This window comes from Lepidochelys olivacea (genome assembly GCF_965140295.1).
Source record: "Lepidochelys olivacea isolate rLepOli2 genome assembly, chromosome: 6".
In the NCBI taxonomy this organism is placed as follows: domain Eukaryota; kingdom Metazoa; phylum Chordata; order Testudines; family Cheloniidae; genus Lepidochelys; species Lepidochelys olivacea.
In genome coordinates, this window is record NC_140416.1 from 12353277 (window position 1) to 12367706 (window position 14430).

The 14430-nt window shown below is 46.9% G+C and overlaps 1 protein-coding gene across 1 annotated transcript in view; it reads left to right on the forward strand.

The window, feature by feature from the left end:
* The window catches only part of LOC311521627 (acyl-CoA 6-desaturase-like), a 38838-nt gene that overhangs the window by 12307 nt on the left and 12101 nt on the right, over positions 1–14430 (forward strand). Inside the window, exons 2-8 of the mRNA XM_084630011.1 lie at positions 145–255; positions 1789–1986; positions 2408–2509; positions 5578–5703; positions 11640–11700; positions 12214–12290; positions 12484–12581. Of these exons, the coding sequence (XP_084486137.1) occupies positions 145–255; positions 1789–1986; positions 2408–2509; positions 5578–5703; positions 11640–11700; positions 12214–12290; positions 12484–12581 (773 nt within the window). The remainder of the gene's footprint in view (positions 1–144; positions 256–1788; positions 1987–2407; positions 2510–5577; positions 5704–11639; positions 11701–12213; positions 12291–12483; positions 12582–14430) is intronic.

Consider the following 14430-nt stretch of genomic DNA (forward strand, 5'->3'; position numbering starts at 1 on the left):
ACACCAGAACTGGGGAAACTGCTGGGGTAATGTGAGGGAAACCCTGGGGAGAAGACATTGCTGGGGACAAACAGGAAGGAGCCAGTGTGCAGTGAGCAATCGCTTTTATTGAATCCCATCTGTCTGCCTGTGTTTCCACTCCAGGATGCTTTCCGGGCCTTTCACCTCAACCCCAGCTTTGTGCAGAAGTTTCTCAAGCCATTACTGATTGGAGAGCTTGCCCCAGGTGAACCTAGCCAGGACCGAGGCAAAAATGTGAGTATCTGCAAACCCCTCTCTGTGGGCTCTGTTTCTGGAGAAGAGTCTACAATCTGGTCATTCCACAATTTATCTACAAAGCTGCCCTCCAGGTTCCTGTGTGCAAAGCCACTACATATAATTCACAAGCCTTCTTCACAATAGACAGCTCTAGCAAGTACAGGAAACGGCAGGGAAAGACACCCACAGTCAGACAGCTCTGTGTGGCCATGTGTATATCCCACTATTGACTGGTGCAGGGATAGGCAATACTTAGGTCAACTTCTCCTGACCTGCAGCACCCCCTGCTATTCCCCTCCTGCAGGTTTTCAGCAGCTCTGCCTGTGCAGTTCACGCCTGATCTGTGACAACTAAAGAAGAGCCCAGTTCAAACTCACCAATTTGAACACTTGCAAACTTTGGATAAATATGGATCAAGATCTGGATCCAGTCTTCGTGGCTGGAGTTCATCTCTAGTCAACAACCCTGTTGCTCAAATTCTCATGACCTGGGTCTGCCCATCATTCTGTAATGCATGTCAATTTGTGCTACAGACAAAAGGCCATGAGGCCACCAGAATGAGACTGCTTGTCATCCAAAGCAGATTTGAACCCTCTTCCATCCTCTGCTCCATACCATTGACCATGCAGCCCGAGCAAACGCTGCTCTGAACTTCATATGGGCTTATCCTGATTAGCTCTCAGCAATGGAGAAGTCTGTGAAAGTGGCCACGTTTATGGAGTGAGTGGCAATAACCCCAGTGGGTGAGATGAAACAAACTGCTCTCTCTGAGCACTGTGCTTATGAAGCTGTAACACAGCAGGGCCCTTTATCCACCCCATGTCAATGTGTCCAGCTCTATGCAAGTCCCAAATGTTCCATTCATTCATTATTCAGACCCTGTGCACTACACAACTGACTCCTAAAGTGAAACCCTTTCTCCTCCGTATTGTTCTTTAGCCGACTGAGTTCATGACATGCCTGTTTCATGCACAATAGCAGTGACTACATTAACCTGCATTACCTCTTGACCTGCTTTCATGAGTGACTGCACGCTAACTGAACACATCCCAAAGAGAATGGAGCTGTCTTGGCACTCTAGTCTCTCATCAGCAGAGGTTCAGGGTTATGCATAAGTGAAGAGACTGAATTCTCTCTTCCCGAAGGAGAGGGGAGATGTTCCTTCATAGCCTATATGGAATGAATTACGGAAAACTGAGACTGAATAAATGGAGAGGTGTTGGACCAGCTGGTGTAAATCACCATAGCTTTATTGACTCCAGTGGGTCTCGGGTGACTTACACCAGCTGAAGATCTGGATTTTAATTGTAATTCAGAAGGTGGGGTAAGATCCATCAGGGTAAGGACTCGGATCAGGTTCCTGAGTGGGGCAGTGTAGAAATTCTGAAGACTGCATGAGTACAGAGACTAATTCTTCTCCCATTCTGGGGAAAACAGGCAGGGGTTAGTAGTGTGGAAGCCCAAGCTTGAATGGACACATTCACACATGTAAAGAAGGTGCACCTTAAATCCTGCATTTCCATTTTGCAGCCCCAGCTGGTGGATGATTTCCGGGCCCTGAGAAAGACAGCAGAGGATATGAACTTGTTCAAAGCAGATCCCTTATTTTTCTCCCTTTACCTGGGTCACATCATCATGATGGAAGCTTTGGCTTGGTTACTAGTTTCATACTACGGCACCGGCTGGATCACAACCTTTATCCTTTCCTGCATCCTTGCAACCTCCCAGGTGAGAAATAGCACAGAGTAACGGGGGTGCTTGTGCTTCCATGACAGGTGACCATGACAGTGTTGTTCCGAGTACCTCATTATCACAACACGCCGGGACTATCACAACACTCACTTTGGAAGAACATTCATGAACCTCATGCACCCCCCAGACCCCCTCACTGCCTTGCTCTTGCTCCTAGTGAGTCTACTCACTGCCTCACACTCAGATGCATTGAGCTCACTGCCTGTCTCTTGTCCCCCTCCCGTAGATCCAATACCAATGAAATTAATACAAAACTCTCCCCCTTCCATGCTTTTTCTGTGCATAGGACTGTGCACATTTCATACAGACACACAATACTTGCCTTCTACTCTGTGTGTCCTTTTCTTACCTTTGATTTCAAGCAGCCCTGTCACCCCTGGTCCTTTTTCCTCTACAGGCCCAGGCTGGGTGGCTACAGCATGACTTTGGACACCTCTCTGTCTTTAAGAAGTCTATATGGAACCATATTGTCCACAAGTTTGTCATCGGGCACCTGAAGGTAAAGGTCGTGTGCTGGATGCCAGCACACACTGTGCAGAAGGAAAATGATTGCAGCGAAGGAGACTGGGGATCCACTCCATCCCATTTCACAGACTGTAGGTGTAAAAACCATACACCCCAGCCCTCCAGTCGGATCTCACCCTTTCGAGGGAGCAGCAGCCTGGAGGAAGAATTAGTGACAGATTCCAGGTGGAGTTCTTGTGAGGCTCAGATAGGGGAGCCAGATCCTCAGCTGGTGTAAATCATCATAGCTCCAGTAACACAAATGGAACTATGCTGATTTATGCCAGCTGGGGATCTGGCCCATAAGAATGTTAAAATGAAGCATTATACAATCTCCTTTACTCCCCTTCCCGCCCCCCCTTTCCCTACCTAAAGCCTGAGTAACATGTTTATTGATTAAAACTCACGCATTCGGGACAATTTTAGAACTTCAGTCCAGGACAGGGTCCAACACAAGAGTCCTATACAACCCAGCTGGCGAAAGGATCCACCTACAGTGGGAAGTCTTGTAGGAAGGGATGGAATGGTAGGCGTTATTAGATGCACATTTAGTTTGGCCTTGGCCATTTTAACCACAGGCCTGGAATGACCCCACTAGCAATAAGAAGTATAAAAAGGCAGCAGTGAGACAACTGTGTCCAGACCTAAGGTGGGGCTTCATGTATTGAAAGCCACAGCAACAGGTCACCTCCTTGGCCACAGCTCTGTTCTCACCTTGTGACGGTGTCCCTCTACCCCTCTTTCTTGAGGCCCAGCTTGGGTGGTACTGACCTGGCACTTCCCAATTTGCAAGCAGAACAAATAATGCTCAATTGCTACCCAACCTGCTTTAATGCAAGGAGAGGAAATAGGGAGTCCTAGCAGAAGAAGCCCATTCTTCTTGGTGTATGCAAAGGGATTAAATATGGAGAGCCTCATTTGCATGAACAAGGTTAAGCATATTGCCAAATTTGGGATCTAGATGAATTTTCTTCTTCAGGGCATATTTGGCAGTATAGAAGAAATCAAGACAGGAGGCAGGCAAAATATCAGAGCAGAGAGATGATAGCTCAGAGAGAAAGAGAGATCAGCAGGGATCTGGGATGAAGAGACAGGATTTCCCTTCCTCTAGAGCACTGAATAGGGGATAATCTTTTAGGATTAGATTGGCATAGCCTACCTGATACATCTCCTTTCCTTCCGGGGGAGAGGAGGGGCATTCCTGGACCTTTGCCCGTCTCACGATTCTCTGTGTTCCTATTTTTTCATATTCTCTGTGTATAAATAAAGCCTGCTGCAGTTTCCACGGCATGCATCCGATGAAGTGAGCTGTAGCTCACGAAAGCTCATGCTCAAATAAATTGGTTAGTCTCTAAGGTGCCACAAGTACTCCTTTTCTTTTTGCGAATACAGACTAACACGGCTGTTACTCTGAAACTTTATAGATGATCACTTGCAGGTCCTGAACAGGGAACACCAAAAACCACAAAGCAATTTACTGCAGCAATCTAAAAACGAGGGCTCCCACGTTGGGGTTGGCTATTCCCTCACTGCCAACTTCCCAACAATGCCCCGTTATTCATAGCAACCAGAGCTCTCAGATTGCCCAGTCCTGGGACAACTGGTTTCCAACATGTGTAAGCAGGGGCAAGTAACCTCCGAATGCTCATTAACATGACTAAACTAAAGCCAGCTTTGTGAGATGGAGGCTCTCTGTCCACTCTGAATTCTTGGAAGCAGCCAGCTGCCCACAATGCTTATCACCAGTCACAAGGCAAGTGCTTTGCTGGCCTTCTGCCTGAGCATCCTTGGCAGTGGGATAGCTTGGCACTGTGTTTCACAAGTGCCAGAGGAAAATGCGGATATAGGACCCTTATGGGACACTGTCCAGTCCTTTTTTTTTTTAATACTCTCCATTAAAACCTTCTTAGACACTGGAAAATAATATTTCTTTCCTGGCCAGTTTTGTGGTTTTTCCATTGGGCAAAGAGGGATTCTTTTCACATTCTTTCTTGCACTGCATAAGCCAACATGGCTTTGCCTGCCTTATGTCATGCTTGACATCATCAATGAAATGGGTGATGGTACCGATGACAACAGAGCTCTGGGTAAAGGATGCTGTTTATCTTGGGCTTCCCCTGCTGGTGGGATGTCTGCCTGCCTGTCTTTGCAGCATATAAATATTAGGAGTTACATGTAAGCAAGGCTAACTTCTTTTTTCTCAACATGAGTGGCATTATTTTAATACAATATAATAATCCAGACAGATCCAGATCCTCAGCTGGTACCAATCAGCCTGTCAAAGCAGAGGATTTAGCCCCTTCACACTTACAACAATTTCAAAGGTAGCTAAGAGTTTGGACATAAACTATATGCCATGGGCGGTTTAGATTATACAAGTGAATGAATATCACAGCAGGGGGATCATCCAGTGGCGTAGCCAGGTGGAGAAAACAGGGGGAGTGGAGATAAGAAAATGGCGCCACCCGCTAGTATTCACCCGGCGGCGCTCCGGGTCTTCAGCGGCGGGTCAGGCGGCGCTCCAGGTCTTCAGCAGCACTTTGGCATTGGGTCCTTCACTCGTTCCGGTCTTCGGCGGCACTGAAGGACACCCCCTACCCCTGCCACTGCAATGCTGCCGAAAACCGGAGCGAGTGTGAAGGACCCGACGTTTAAGGGGGGAGGGATAGCTCAGTGGTTTGAGCATTGGCCTGCTAAACCCAGGGTTGTGAGTTCAATCCTTGAGGGGGCTATTTAGGGATCTGGGGCAAAAAAATTGGGGGATTGGTCCTGCTTTGAGCAGGGGGTTGGACTAGATGACTTCCTGAGGTACCTTCCAACCCTGATATTCTATGAAGTGCTGCTGAAGACCCGGAGCGCCGCCTGATCTGCTGCCGAAGACCCGGAGTGCTGCCGGGTGAGTAAAAATTAAAAAGGCACCAAAGAATTAAAAAGGCACCACTTCTGCTCGGTGGGGGAGCAGCCGCTGCCCCACTCCCCCCCGCAGCTACGCTACTGGGATCATCTCTCCATTAGCGGGAACCATGCCTCCCCATGGACTAAACATTTCCTTCCTCTTCCCAGGGTGCCTCAGCAAACTGGTGGAATCATCGTCACTTCCAGCATCATGCCAAGCCCAACATCTTCAAGAAGGACCCAGATGTGAACATGCTGCATATTCTTGTCCTGGGAGATTCTCAGCCCGTTGAGGTAAGACAAGGAAGTGGTGGTTGCTGGTGGGCTTTAGAGAACTTTTTCTGTGAGGACAGGGGTTGATCAGTGTCTCGAGGACCAGACCTTTGCTGTTAAGACTTTGTCTTTGAGGAAAAGTTGAAGGGACACACCCCAGTTCCCTGCATCTATATTTTCTGACAGGAGTTTGGGTCAAAATTTGAGAGGATATGAGGGCCAGAAAATTCAGTGGCCGATATAATTTCTCATGCTTGTTTCCAGCCCAAAGGTGATCATATGTTTAGGTGGCTTGAGAGGTAGGGAATGAGAGTAAAGAGAACTCAGAAATAGGGTCAATTTTAATCCCGTTGTTCTGAGATATCCAAGTGTGGAAAAAATGGTGCAGAATACTCCTTTGCTGACTTAACCCAAACTGGGCTTCTTTCTGATATTTCCAACTTCTCCTTGGTTTAGTACTTCTGTGAGGACAGGCACCTCTTGTGAGCAGTCAAAGCAAATTCATTTTAAAAGTTTATCTAATATTGAAAGAAATGCCTTACGATATTTGTGTACAAACAGGGATCCTCACTTCATTGGAGCCTTGGCAAATTCTCTTTAGAGCAGATTGCATGGTAACATCAGAATAATGGTTTCCTCTTGTGTCTTCTGCTTGGGGAAAAACATGAGGAAACTCTGTCGGGGGGGTGGGGGGGAAAAGACCTACACTAATGCAATTGTAGTGCTGATGTGTTAAACACCAAAGGCTTGGCTGTACTTCATGACCTTATAGGGGCATAGGGGAGAGGAATCCCCCATGTGTGCTCTTTATGGGCAGTCCAGGCTTTGGGTCTGGTCATGCAGGGGTAAAAGATACTGCATGCTTACTTACTTCCCCACTGGAGCAAGTAGGGGTGGGGCAGGGAATCAGTGAAGCTTTGGCTGCATTTCCCAATCCACCACCCAGCAGAGCTCAGCCAGCATAGCAGGGTGAATGGTAATTATACCCCTGAAGCAAGCGGGGAACGTGGAGGGAATTGCAGCTCCCTGAGATGTAATTCCTTCCTGGGGCAATTCAGCCATGGGTGGTGTCCTTGGGACACAACCTAGTTCTGCAAAAATCTGTAAATTCAAAAGACAGGGGGCCAGATACTTGACTATGTAAATCCATGAAGTCAATGGGGCTATATTGATTTACAACAGCTCAGGTTCAGAGCCATGGTTCCCAAGGCAACTATGAGCCAGCCATACTGCACACAGTAACTGTATCTATTAAGGTAATGCAATTAAATCCAATTCTCTGGGGCCACAATATTTACTGTCTGTATTGCAGAAAAACCCAAGGGAAGGGTATAATAAAGATCAATAGTGGTATATGACGTATCAGCATAAGGACATACAGTAAAAAAAAGCTTATAAAGCCAATGTGTGGATCTGAAACACCACAGCAAAGGCATTTGTAACAAACAGAATATAGGGAGACATAAAAGAAAATACTGGGGCACATTCATGCCACCACAACCCACTTCTATGCCACAAAGAAGCTAATTCCAGATACATGGTGGAGAGGCAGCCTAAAAGGTGAATTACATGCATGGGTACTGAGAGTGTTCTATGAAGACAGAAAGGTCTAACCATATGTCACTGAAATGAATCACCCCGAATGGACCATAACAAACCACTAACCAACCATTACGCTATGGTAACTAAATATCTGGAGTCAGATCTTCAACAGGTGTAAATTGGTGCCACTCCATTGACGTCAATGGAGTTTGCTGACTTACATCATTTGAAGAGCTGGCCCCTGATAGCTAGGTTTTGAGGATGATGATCCCATCACTTCACAAATAGCGAGCAGAATGGGGGTGCTTATAGCAATGAAGGAATTGGTTCTGTCTTCCAAGATGAGTGTCTGACGTATATCAGTGCTTGGATGTGCTTTCACTGTTGTATATTGAAACCTTACCCTGATGCAGCCTTGCAGAACTTGGACTGCACTTAATTCCCTTCTCATAAATCTGCAATTCCTGAAATCACCAATGCCCCGCCGGCCATGTGACTGTATTACAGGTGAAAGGTGTTAGCCTGTTTGAACTCGGATGAAGACATGGACCAGGTCCCTGGAAGATGCCCCTCAATCAGAGGGAAGGGAACAAAATGGAACAGAGGTCAATCAAGATGGAAATGAACAAGGGAGTGGGGAGAAATAGTGAGATAAACAAGTAAGAGGAAAACACAAGTATGGGAACACTGTCTGGAGAACCCCAGACAACTGCTGACAGGGACTGGGCTATTTCCAAGTCTGGAGTGGTGAGTGGAGACCACGAAGAACTAAAGGAACACCCCCTCAGATGAAGAAAGGGACAGAGGTCCCCAGTAATCAGTTGACTACAAAAGAAGAAAACAGGAATGAAGCGTGCAGATCAAAGGTTTAAAGCAAAGGAACCCCAGATGGGGACACTGAGCTGAGAACCCTAGACAACTGACAATGAGTATTGGATTGATAGCACAGGAAACTCTTCCCTACCCACAGAACAGTCAGCAGCAGTCCAAGCTTCCCAACACTGCCCCATCATTGTGTGAAGAAGCATTTCCTCACACAACGCACAGTCAACCTGTGGAACTCATTGCCGGGGAAGTTGTGAAGGCCAAAACTATAATTGGGTTCAAAAAAGAATTAGATAAGTTCATGGAGTATAGTTCATAGAATCATAGAATATCAGGGTTGGAAGGGACTTCAGGACGTCATCTAGTCCAACCCCCTGCTCAAAGCAGGACCAATCCCCAACTAAATCATCCCGGCCAGGGCTTTGTCAAGCCTGACCTTAAAAACCTCTAAGGAAGGAGATTCCACCACCTCCCTAGGTAACGCATTCCAGTGCTTCACCACCCTCCTCGTGAAAACGTTTTTCCTAATATCCGACCTAAACCTCCCCCACTGCAACTTGAGACCATTACTCCTCGTTCTGTCATCTGCTACCATTGAGAACAGTCTAGAGCCATCCTCTTTGGAACCCCCTTTCAGGCAGTTGAAAGCAGCTATCAAATCCCCCCTCATTCTTCTCTTCTGCAGACTGAATAATCCCAGTTCCTTCAGCCTCTGCTCATAAATCACGTGCTCCAGCCCCCTAATCATTTTTGTTGCCCTCCGCTGGACGTTTTCCAATTTGTCCACATCCTTCTTGTAGTGTGGGGCCCAAAACTGGACACAGTTCTCCAGATGAGGCCTCACCAATGCCAAATAGAGGGGAATGATCATGTCCCTCGATCTGCTGGCAATGCGCCTACTTATACAACCCAAAATGCTGTTAACCTTCTTGGCAACAAAGGCACCCTCTTGACTCCTATCCAGCTTCTCGTCCATTGTAACCCCTAGGTCCTTTTCTGCAGAACTGCTGCCTAGCCACTTTGTCCTTAGTCTATAGCAGTGCATAGAATTCTTCTGTTCTAAGTGCATCTGCACTTGTCTTTGTTGATCCTCTAATTTGTCTAGGTCCCTCTGTATCCTATCCCTACCCTCCAGCATATCTACGACTCCTCCCAGTGTAGGTCCATCAATGGCTATTAGTCAAGGTGGTCAGGGACACAGTCCCATGCTGTGGATATCCCTAAGCCTCTAACTGCCAGATGCTGGGAGTGGATGACGGGATGGATCACTCAGTGATTTCCCTAAGTTCTGTTCTGTTCATTCCCTCTGAAGAGTATAGCATCGGCCACTGTTGGAAGGCAGGATACTGGGCTAGATGGACTATTGGTCTGACCCAATATGGCCATTCTTATGGCTTAACCCAGATGGGGGGATCACTCAGAGGGGAGAGGGCTTTTTAGGGCCAGTCAATCTTTGGCCTCTCTGCTGCCACTGCCACCTACCATCACTACCAATTGGTGACAGTATTTTGTGATGGGGACACCTGTCCTCTGGAAACTGGATGGAAACCCTAGATTTAGTTCACATACTGGAGACTACCAAACAGCCACTGATCTGATTCCTCCCTCTCTTGTGCATGCCCACTGTTTTTATGGCTATTATTGTCATTGATCTGGACTGCCATAACTGTACTGATGTCACTGAGGAACTTTCTCCACTGATTGCTGCAGGCCTGCAGTGTGATACAGTAAAAAACTGCAGTAAAAGCCGTATCAGCCAGGACTGCACACAGTATTAAAAGCTGTTACTTCTGCACAGTTTGTCTGAGTGATAGATGCTGTGGGGAGACCAATTATGAATTTCCTGATGTCGGTATACTTAAATCTCAAATGTAACATTGCAGAGGTGCAGTTTTAATGGCTTGAATTGTACCTTAGGGTACATTGATACACAAAAAAGAAAAATCCTGCAACAGCAAGTCTCAGAGCTTCGGTTAACTATTCAGCCTTGTGGGGCTAAAAATAGTAGGGCAGATGTTCAGGCTCAGGCTAGAGCCGTGGGCTCGGGCTGGAGCCCAGGCTCCGAGACCTGGGTCTTGGCTTCAGCCCAAGTCCAAACATCTACGCTGCTATATTTAGCCCCACAGCACAGGCTGCTCAAGTCCAAGTGAGTTGACTGAGCTCTGGGACTCTCTGCCACTGGATCTTTTTGCTGTGTAGACATATGATAAAGTACTTTAGTTGCAATTACAGCACCCTGGCCTCTCATTGATGTGAGAGCAGTGCCTAGAGGCAGAGACTGAAATCAGCCCTGCATTGTTCTAAGCCCTGTCCCGACCCTGAGGTGTATACAACCCAAATAGATAAGACAGACAAAGGGGAGGAGGAGAAAGGAAGAATTATCATCCCTGTTTTTCACATGAGGAACTGAAGCACAAGGAAATTAAATGACTGGATCGAGGTCACTCAGGAAAGCTGTGTAGAACTGAGAATTAGCCTGAGATCTCCTGAGTCCCACTCTAGTGCCTTACTCATTAGACCTTCCTTTCTCTTGCCTGAAGGATGGTTATGAGACTCGTGCATGTTTATTACAGCTGGTTGATATTTTTTCCTCAAAATATTTTATTTGGTGAAATGTGGCTTTTGACTAAAAATGTCACAGTACCTTTTCAGTGTGGCCACAATTTTCCATCTCTTTCATGAAAACTGGAAGCCAAAACCCAGCCATTTTTAGACAACTTGCATTTCAATGAGACTCAGGCTCCTAAGTGCCTATGTCACTTTTGAAAACAAAACTTAGGCTCCTAAGTCAGTTAGGCATTGCAACACTGAGGCCTAAAGGGGAAAGTCGATCTAAGCTACACAATTTGAGTTACGTGAATAGCGTAACTCAAATTGACGTAGCTTAGATCTACTTACTGCGGGGTCCACACTACGCTGTATAAACGGGAGACGCTCTCCCATCGACTCCCCTTCCTCTTCTCGATCTGGTGGCGTACTGGAGTCGACATCCAAGCGATTGGCGGTCATCGCCGCAGCATCGATCCCGTCTGTAGTGTAGACAAGCCCTGAGTGGAGCAACACCTTTAAAACTCTGGGCCTCAGTATATCTCCCTCAGTTCCCCCTTTGTAACAGGAGGATAATAGCATTTCCTACCTCATGGTACATGAAAGACTGAGAGGTGCTCAGGTACTTCGGTAACAGGGGCTAAATAAGTACTCAAGTTGAATGATTTTAAATGGGAACGTGCCTCTAGTGTAGACAGGGAAGTCATGATTAAACATATTAGCAGGGCAAGATCAACCCTGACAACAATCAGTTAACACATCTTAAAACATGACATATTCTCCTACTCTAGACATAGCCTTGGAGAAGGAAGTACTGTATGCTAAGACAGCTTTCTAAGGGCTTGCTCCCTGCTCCCTGTAAATGGTAAAACCCTCATTGCCTTCAGTAGGGTAGGATTAGGCCATAAATCCCCAGTTCTGACTAAAGAGAATTAACCAAATATAAAGAGGTGTCATTGAGAGTCTCCTCCTGTGGAGAGTTTTCTCATATCCATGGGTGTAACGAGCTGAGACAGTTCTCTGTCATTTATCTCCCCCTCCAGTATGGCAAGAAGAAGCTGAAATACCTACCTTACAACCACCAGCATGAGTACTTCTTCCTAGGTGAGTATGCCTGGGCCCCCTATGCTTCCCTATATGGTGAGATCAAGGGGATGCATCTTTACCTTGTGGCTCCCTTTTGCCTCAGCAGAGCGATTCTTCCTAACTAACCCCTCCCTATCCAGGACCCGCTATCCCTTTCACATCTTAACTGCAATAGAAGCCTGCACCTCAGTTCCTCCATAACATCATCATTGAGATCCATGGATCCTTACCACCACCAAAGAGGCTAAATAAAGTGAGACAAGTGACTAAATCTAGGCGGCATCCCCCAGTAGATAAACATGTCAGCAGAAGTCCTGGGCTTGCTCATTGTTAGTCTAGAATCTTCCATACCAGAAGGTGAGCAGGAGATGGAGGAAATACCTCCTCCCTTTGCTGAAAGACAGTAGCAGAGCTCTGGTTTCCCCATCACAAGCTCTTGCCTCAACTCGTATTTTCAGGTCCCCAGCATGTCTGTTCACCTCATGCTACACATCTGTCTCCCTCATCTGCTCTCTTTTGTTTGCCTTTCAGTTTTCCCACCTCTCCTCATCCCCGTGTACTTCCAAATGCAAATCATCATGACCATGATCAGACGCAGGTTCTGGGCGGTAAGTGAAAGCTTGTCTCTGCTCTGAGTGTCAAACTGTGTCTCACGTGGATGGTGAAGAGAACCTTATCTGGGGAGGGAGAGACGAGGCTTCTGTCCACTCTGTAAAGAGACCTGGCTTAAGGAGGGGTGTTGTTGGGGGTGAGGGGAGGGTAAGTTGCTTGTAATGCATAATCTCTTCTTTCTTTCCCTAGGACCTGGCCTGGGCCTTCAGTTATTACATGCGCTATTTCATCATGTACATCCCTTTCTATGGAGTTCTGGGATCCCTGTTTCTCCTCACCTTTGTCAGGTAGGAGACACTGCTCTCCCCTATCTCCAGACATGGGCCCCACCCATCCCACGTGATGAGCGATGTCAAGCTAACTCATCTATGCCATGACGTCCTCCCTTATTAATCAACATTCTCTCCACTCATTTACCCCAATCTGTGCTACATCCTACTGCCTTGACTAGCTTCTCTTGCCTCAATCTCCTCCAGAAGATTTGATTCTGGTGTTTAGTCTCTTTCATCATCAGGAAATCCTTAGTGGTGGTGATGGCATGTGGAGATGGGAAGCACCATTCCCTCCTTCCTTCCTCACTCATTCCCACCCATGTAAAGCTCCCACACTGGGTCTAAGTCACCTGAGGAATTTTGGATGTGGTTCCTTTCAGAGCCCCTCCCGAGTCAGCTGGAAAGTAACTCAGGAAAGAGGCAGGGAGCTCCCTCCCCTAGGAACTGAATGTGCTGCCTTCACATGATACCCAGCTCCTGCCAGCTCAGGGAGCGAGAAGTCAAATGCTGTCCCCCATTTGGATCCCCTGTATGTAGCATGCTTTGCTGGATGGCCCCTGACTCAAGCACTCACTTTTACACCCCAGTACAGAGACAGTACTATGAGTGACTGGACTGATGTTCCGACCATAGGATTGTATTGACATCTCCACCCTGGAAGCAGTGACTGTGATGGCTAGCTCATGCCCAAAGGCTGGCCTGAATTTAGATCCATTGTTAGGGTCCTTAGAAAAATAATGTTTTAAAAGAATTTTTGCAAATCTGTGTAAAAATCTTTAAACTGTAGGATCGGAATTCCACCTCCCATGTTATTTTAATGGCTCTGATCATGAGTTAGGAAAAATTCCCATTGATATCAGTGGGCTTTGGTTCAGGCCCTTAGAGAAGCATGAACTTCAAAAGATTTCATGAAGTCATGATAATCATCCATATGTTTAAAGGTTTAGCCAGCCTCTTTTGTGTCAAATCCAGTTGAAAATCTCACAGTGACAGACATTGTAGTTAGATTTCCAGTACTACTTTGTTTCCGTTGGATCACAAATGCAACAAGACCAGCTTTCCTCCCAGTAATGTGGTTAATGAAGCATCACAAAGCTTCCTTAAAATTGCTTATTTAAATTTAAGACAATAAGGAAAGAGTCCAAGGAGTTTTATAGAGCAAACCAGCATTCTAATCCGTTATGAAATCTCTCCCTAGCTGCTCTCTCATTGGTCAGGGAAGCCAGAATTCTTATACTGAGTTACCACTTCTATTCAGGCTGCAGATGCAAGCTCAGATAAAAGCATTTACTTTTGATGTGAGGCCAGGCACTTCTAGCCAGTAGGAGGAAGACAGCAAATTCAGATTGTTCTGATTAAGCTATTTGGCCCATATTACCCTTCAGTTGCTGGATTAAAACACCATGCGAAACAAATATGGTGTATAAAAACCCATCCAGGCCAACATCACAACCTTAGAAAAATTCTTGGATCTTTCTTCACATGCACCACGCGCGGGGGGGGGGGGGGGGGGACATAGCTCCACGCGCTGCCCCTCCCTGTAGGCACCACCCCCACAGCTCCCATTGGCGCCAGTTCCCTGTTCCCGGCCAATGGGAGCTGCGGGGGCGGTGCTTGCAGGCAGAAGCAGCGTGTGGAAACCCCTGCCCACCCCCACCTCCAAGGGCTGCAGGCCAGGAGTGTGTTGGCTGCTTCCAGGAGCAACGCAGGGCCAGGGCAGGCAAGGAGCGTGCCTTAGCTCTGCTGTGCTGCCGGACTTTTAGCAACTGGAGATCACGATCGACTGGCAGAGGCTCCAGGATCAACCAGTCAATTGCAGTCTACTGGTTTAGGATTTAGGACGGAAGAATCCCATGCACCGCTA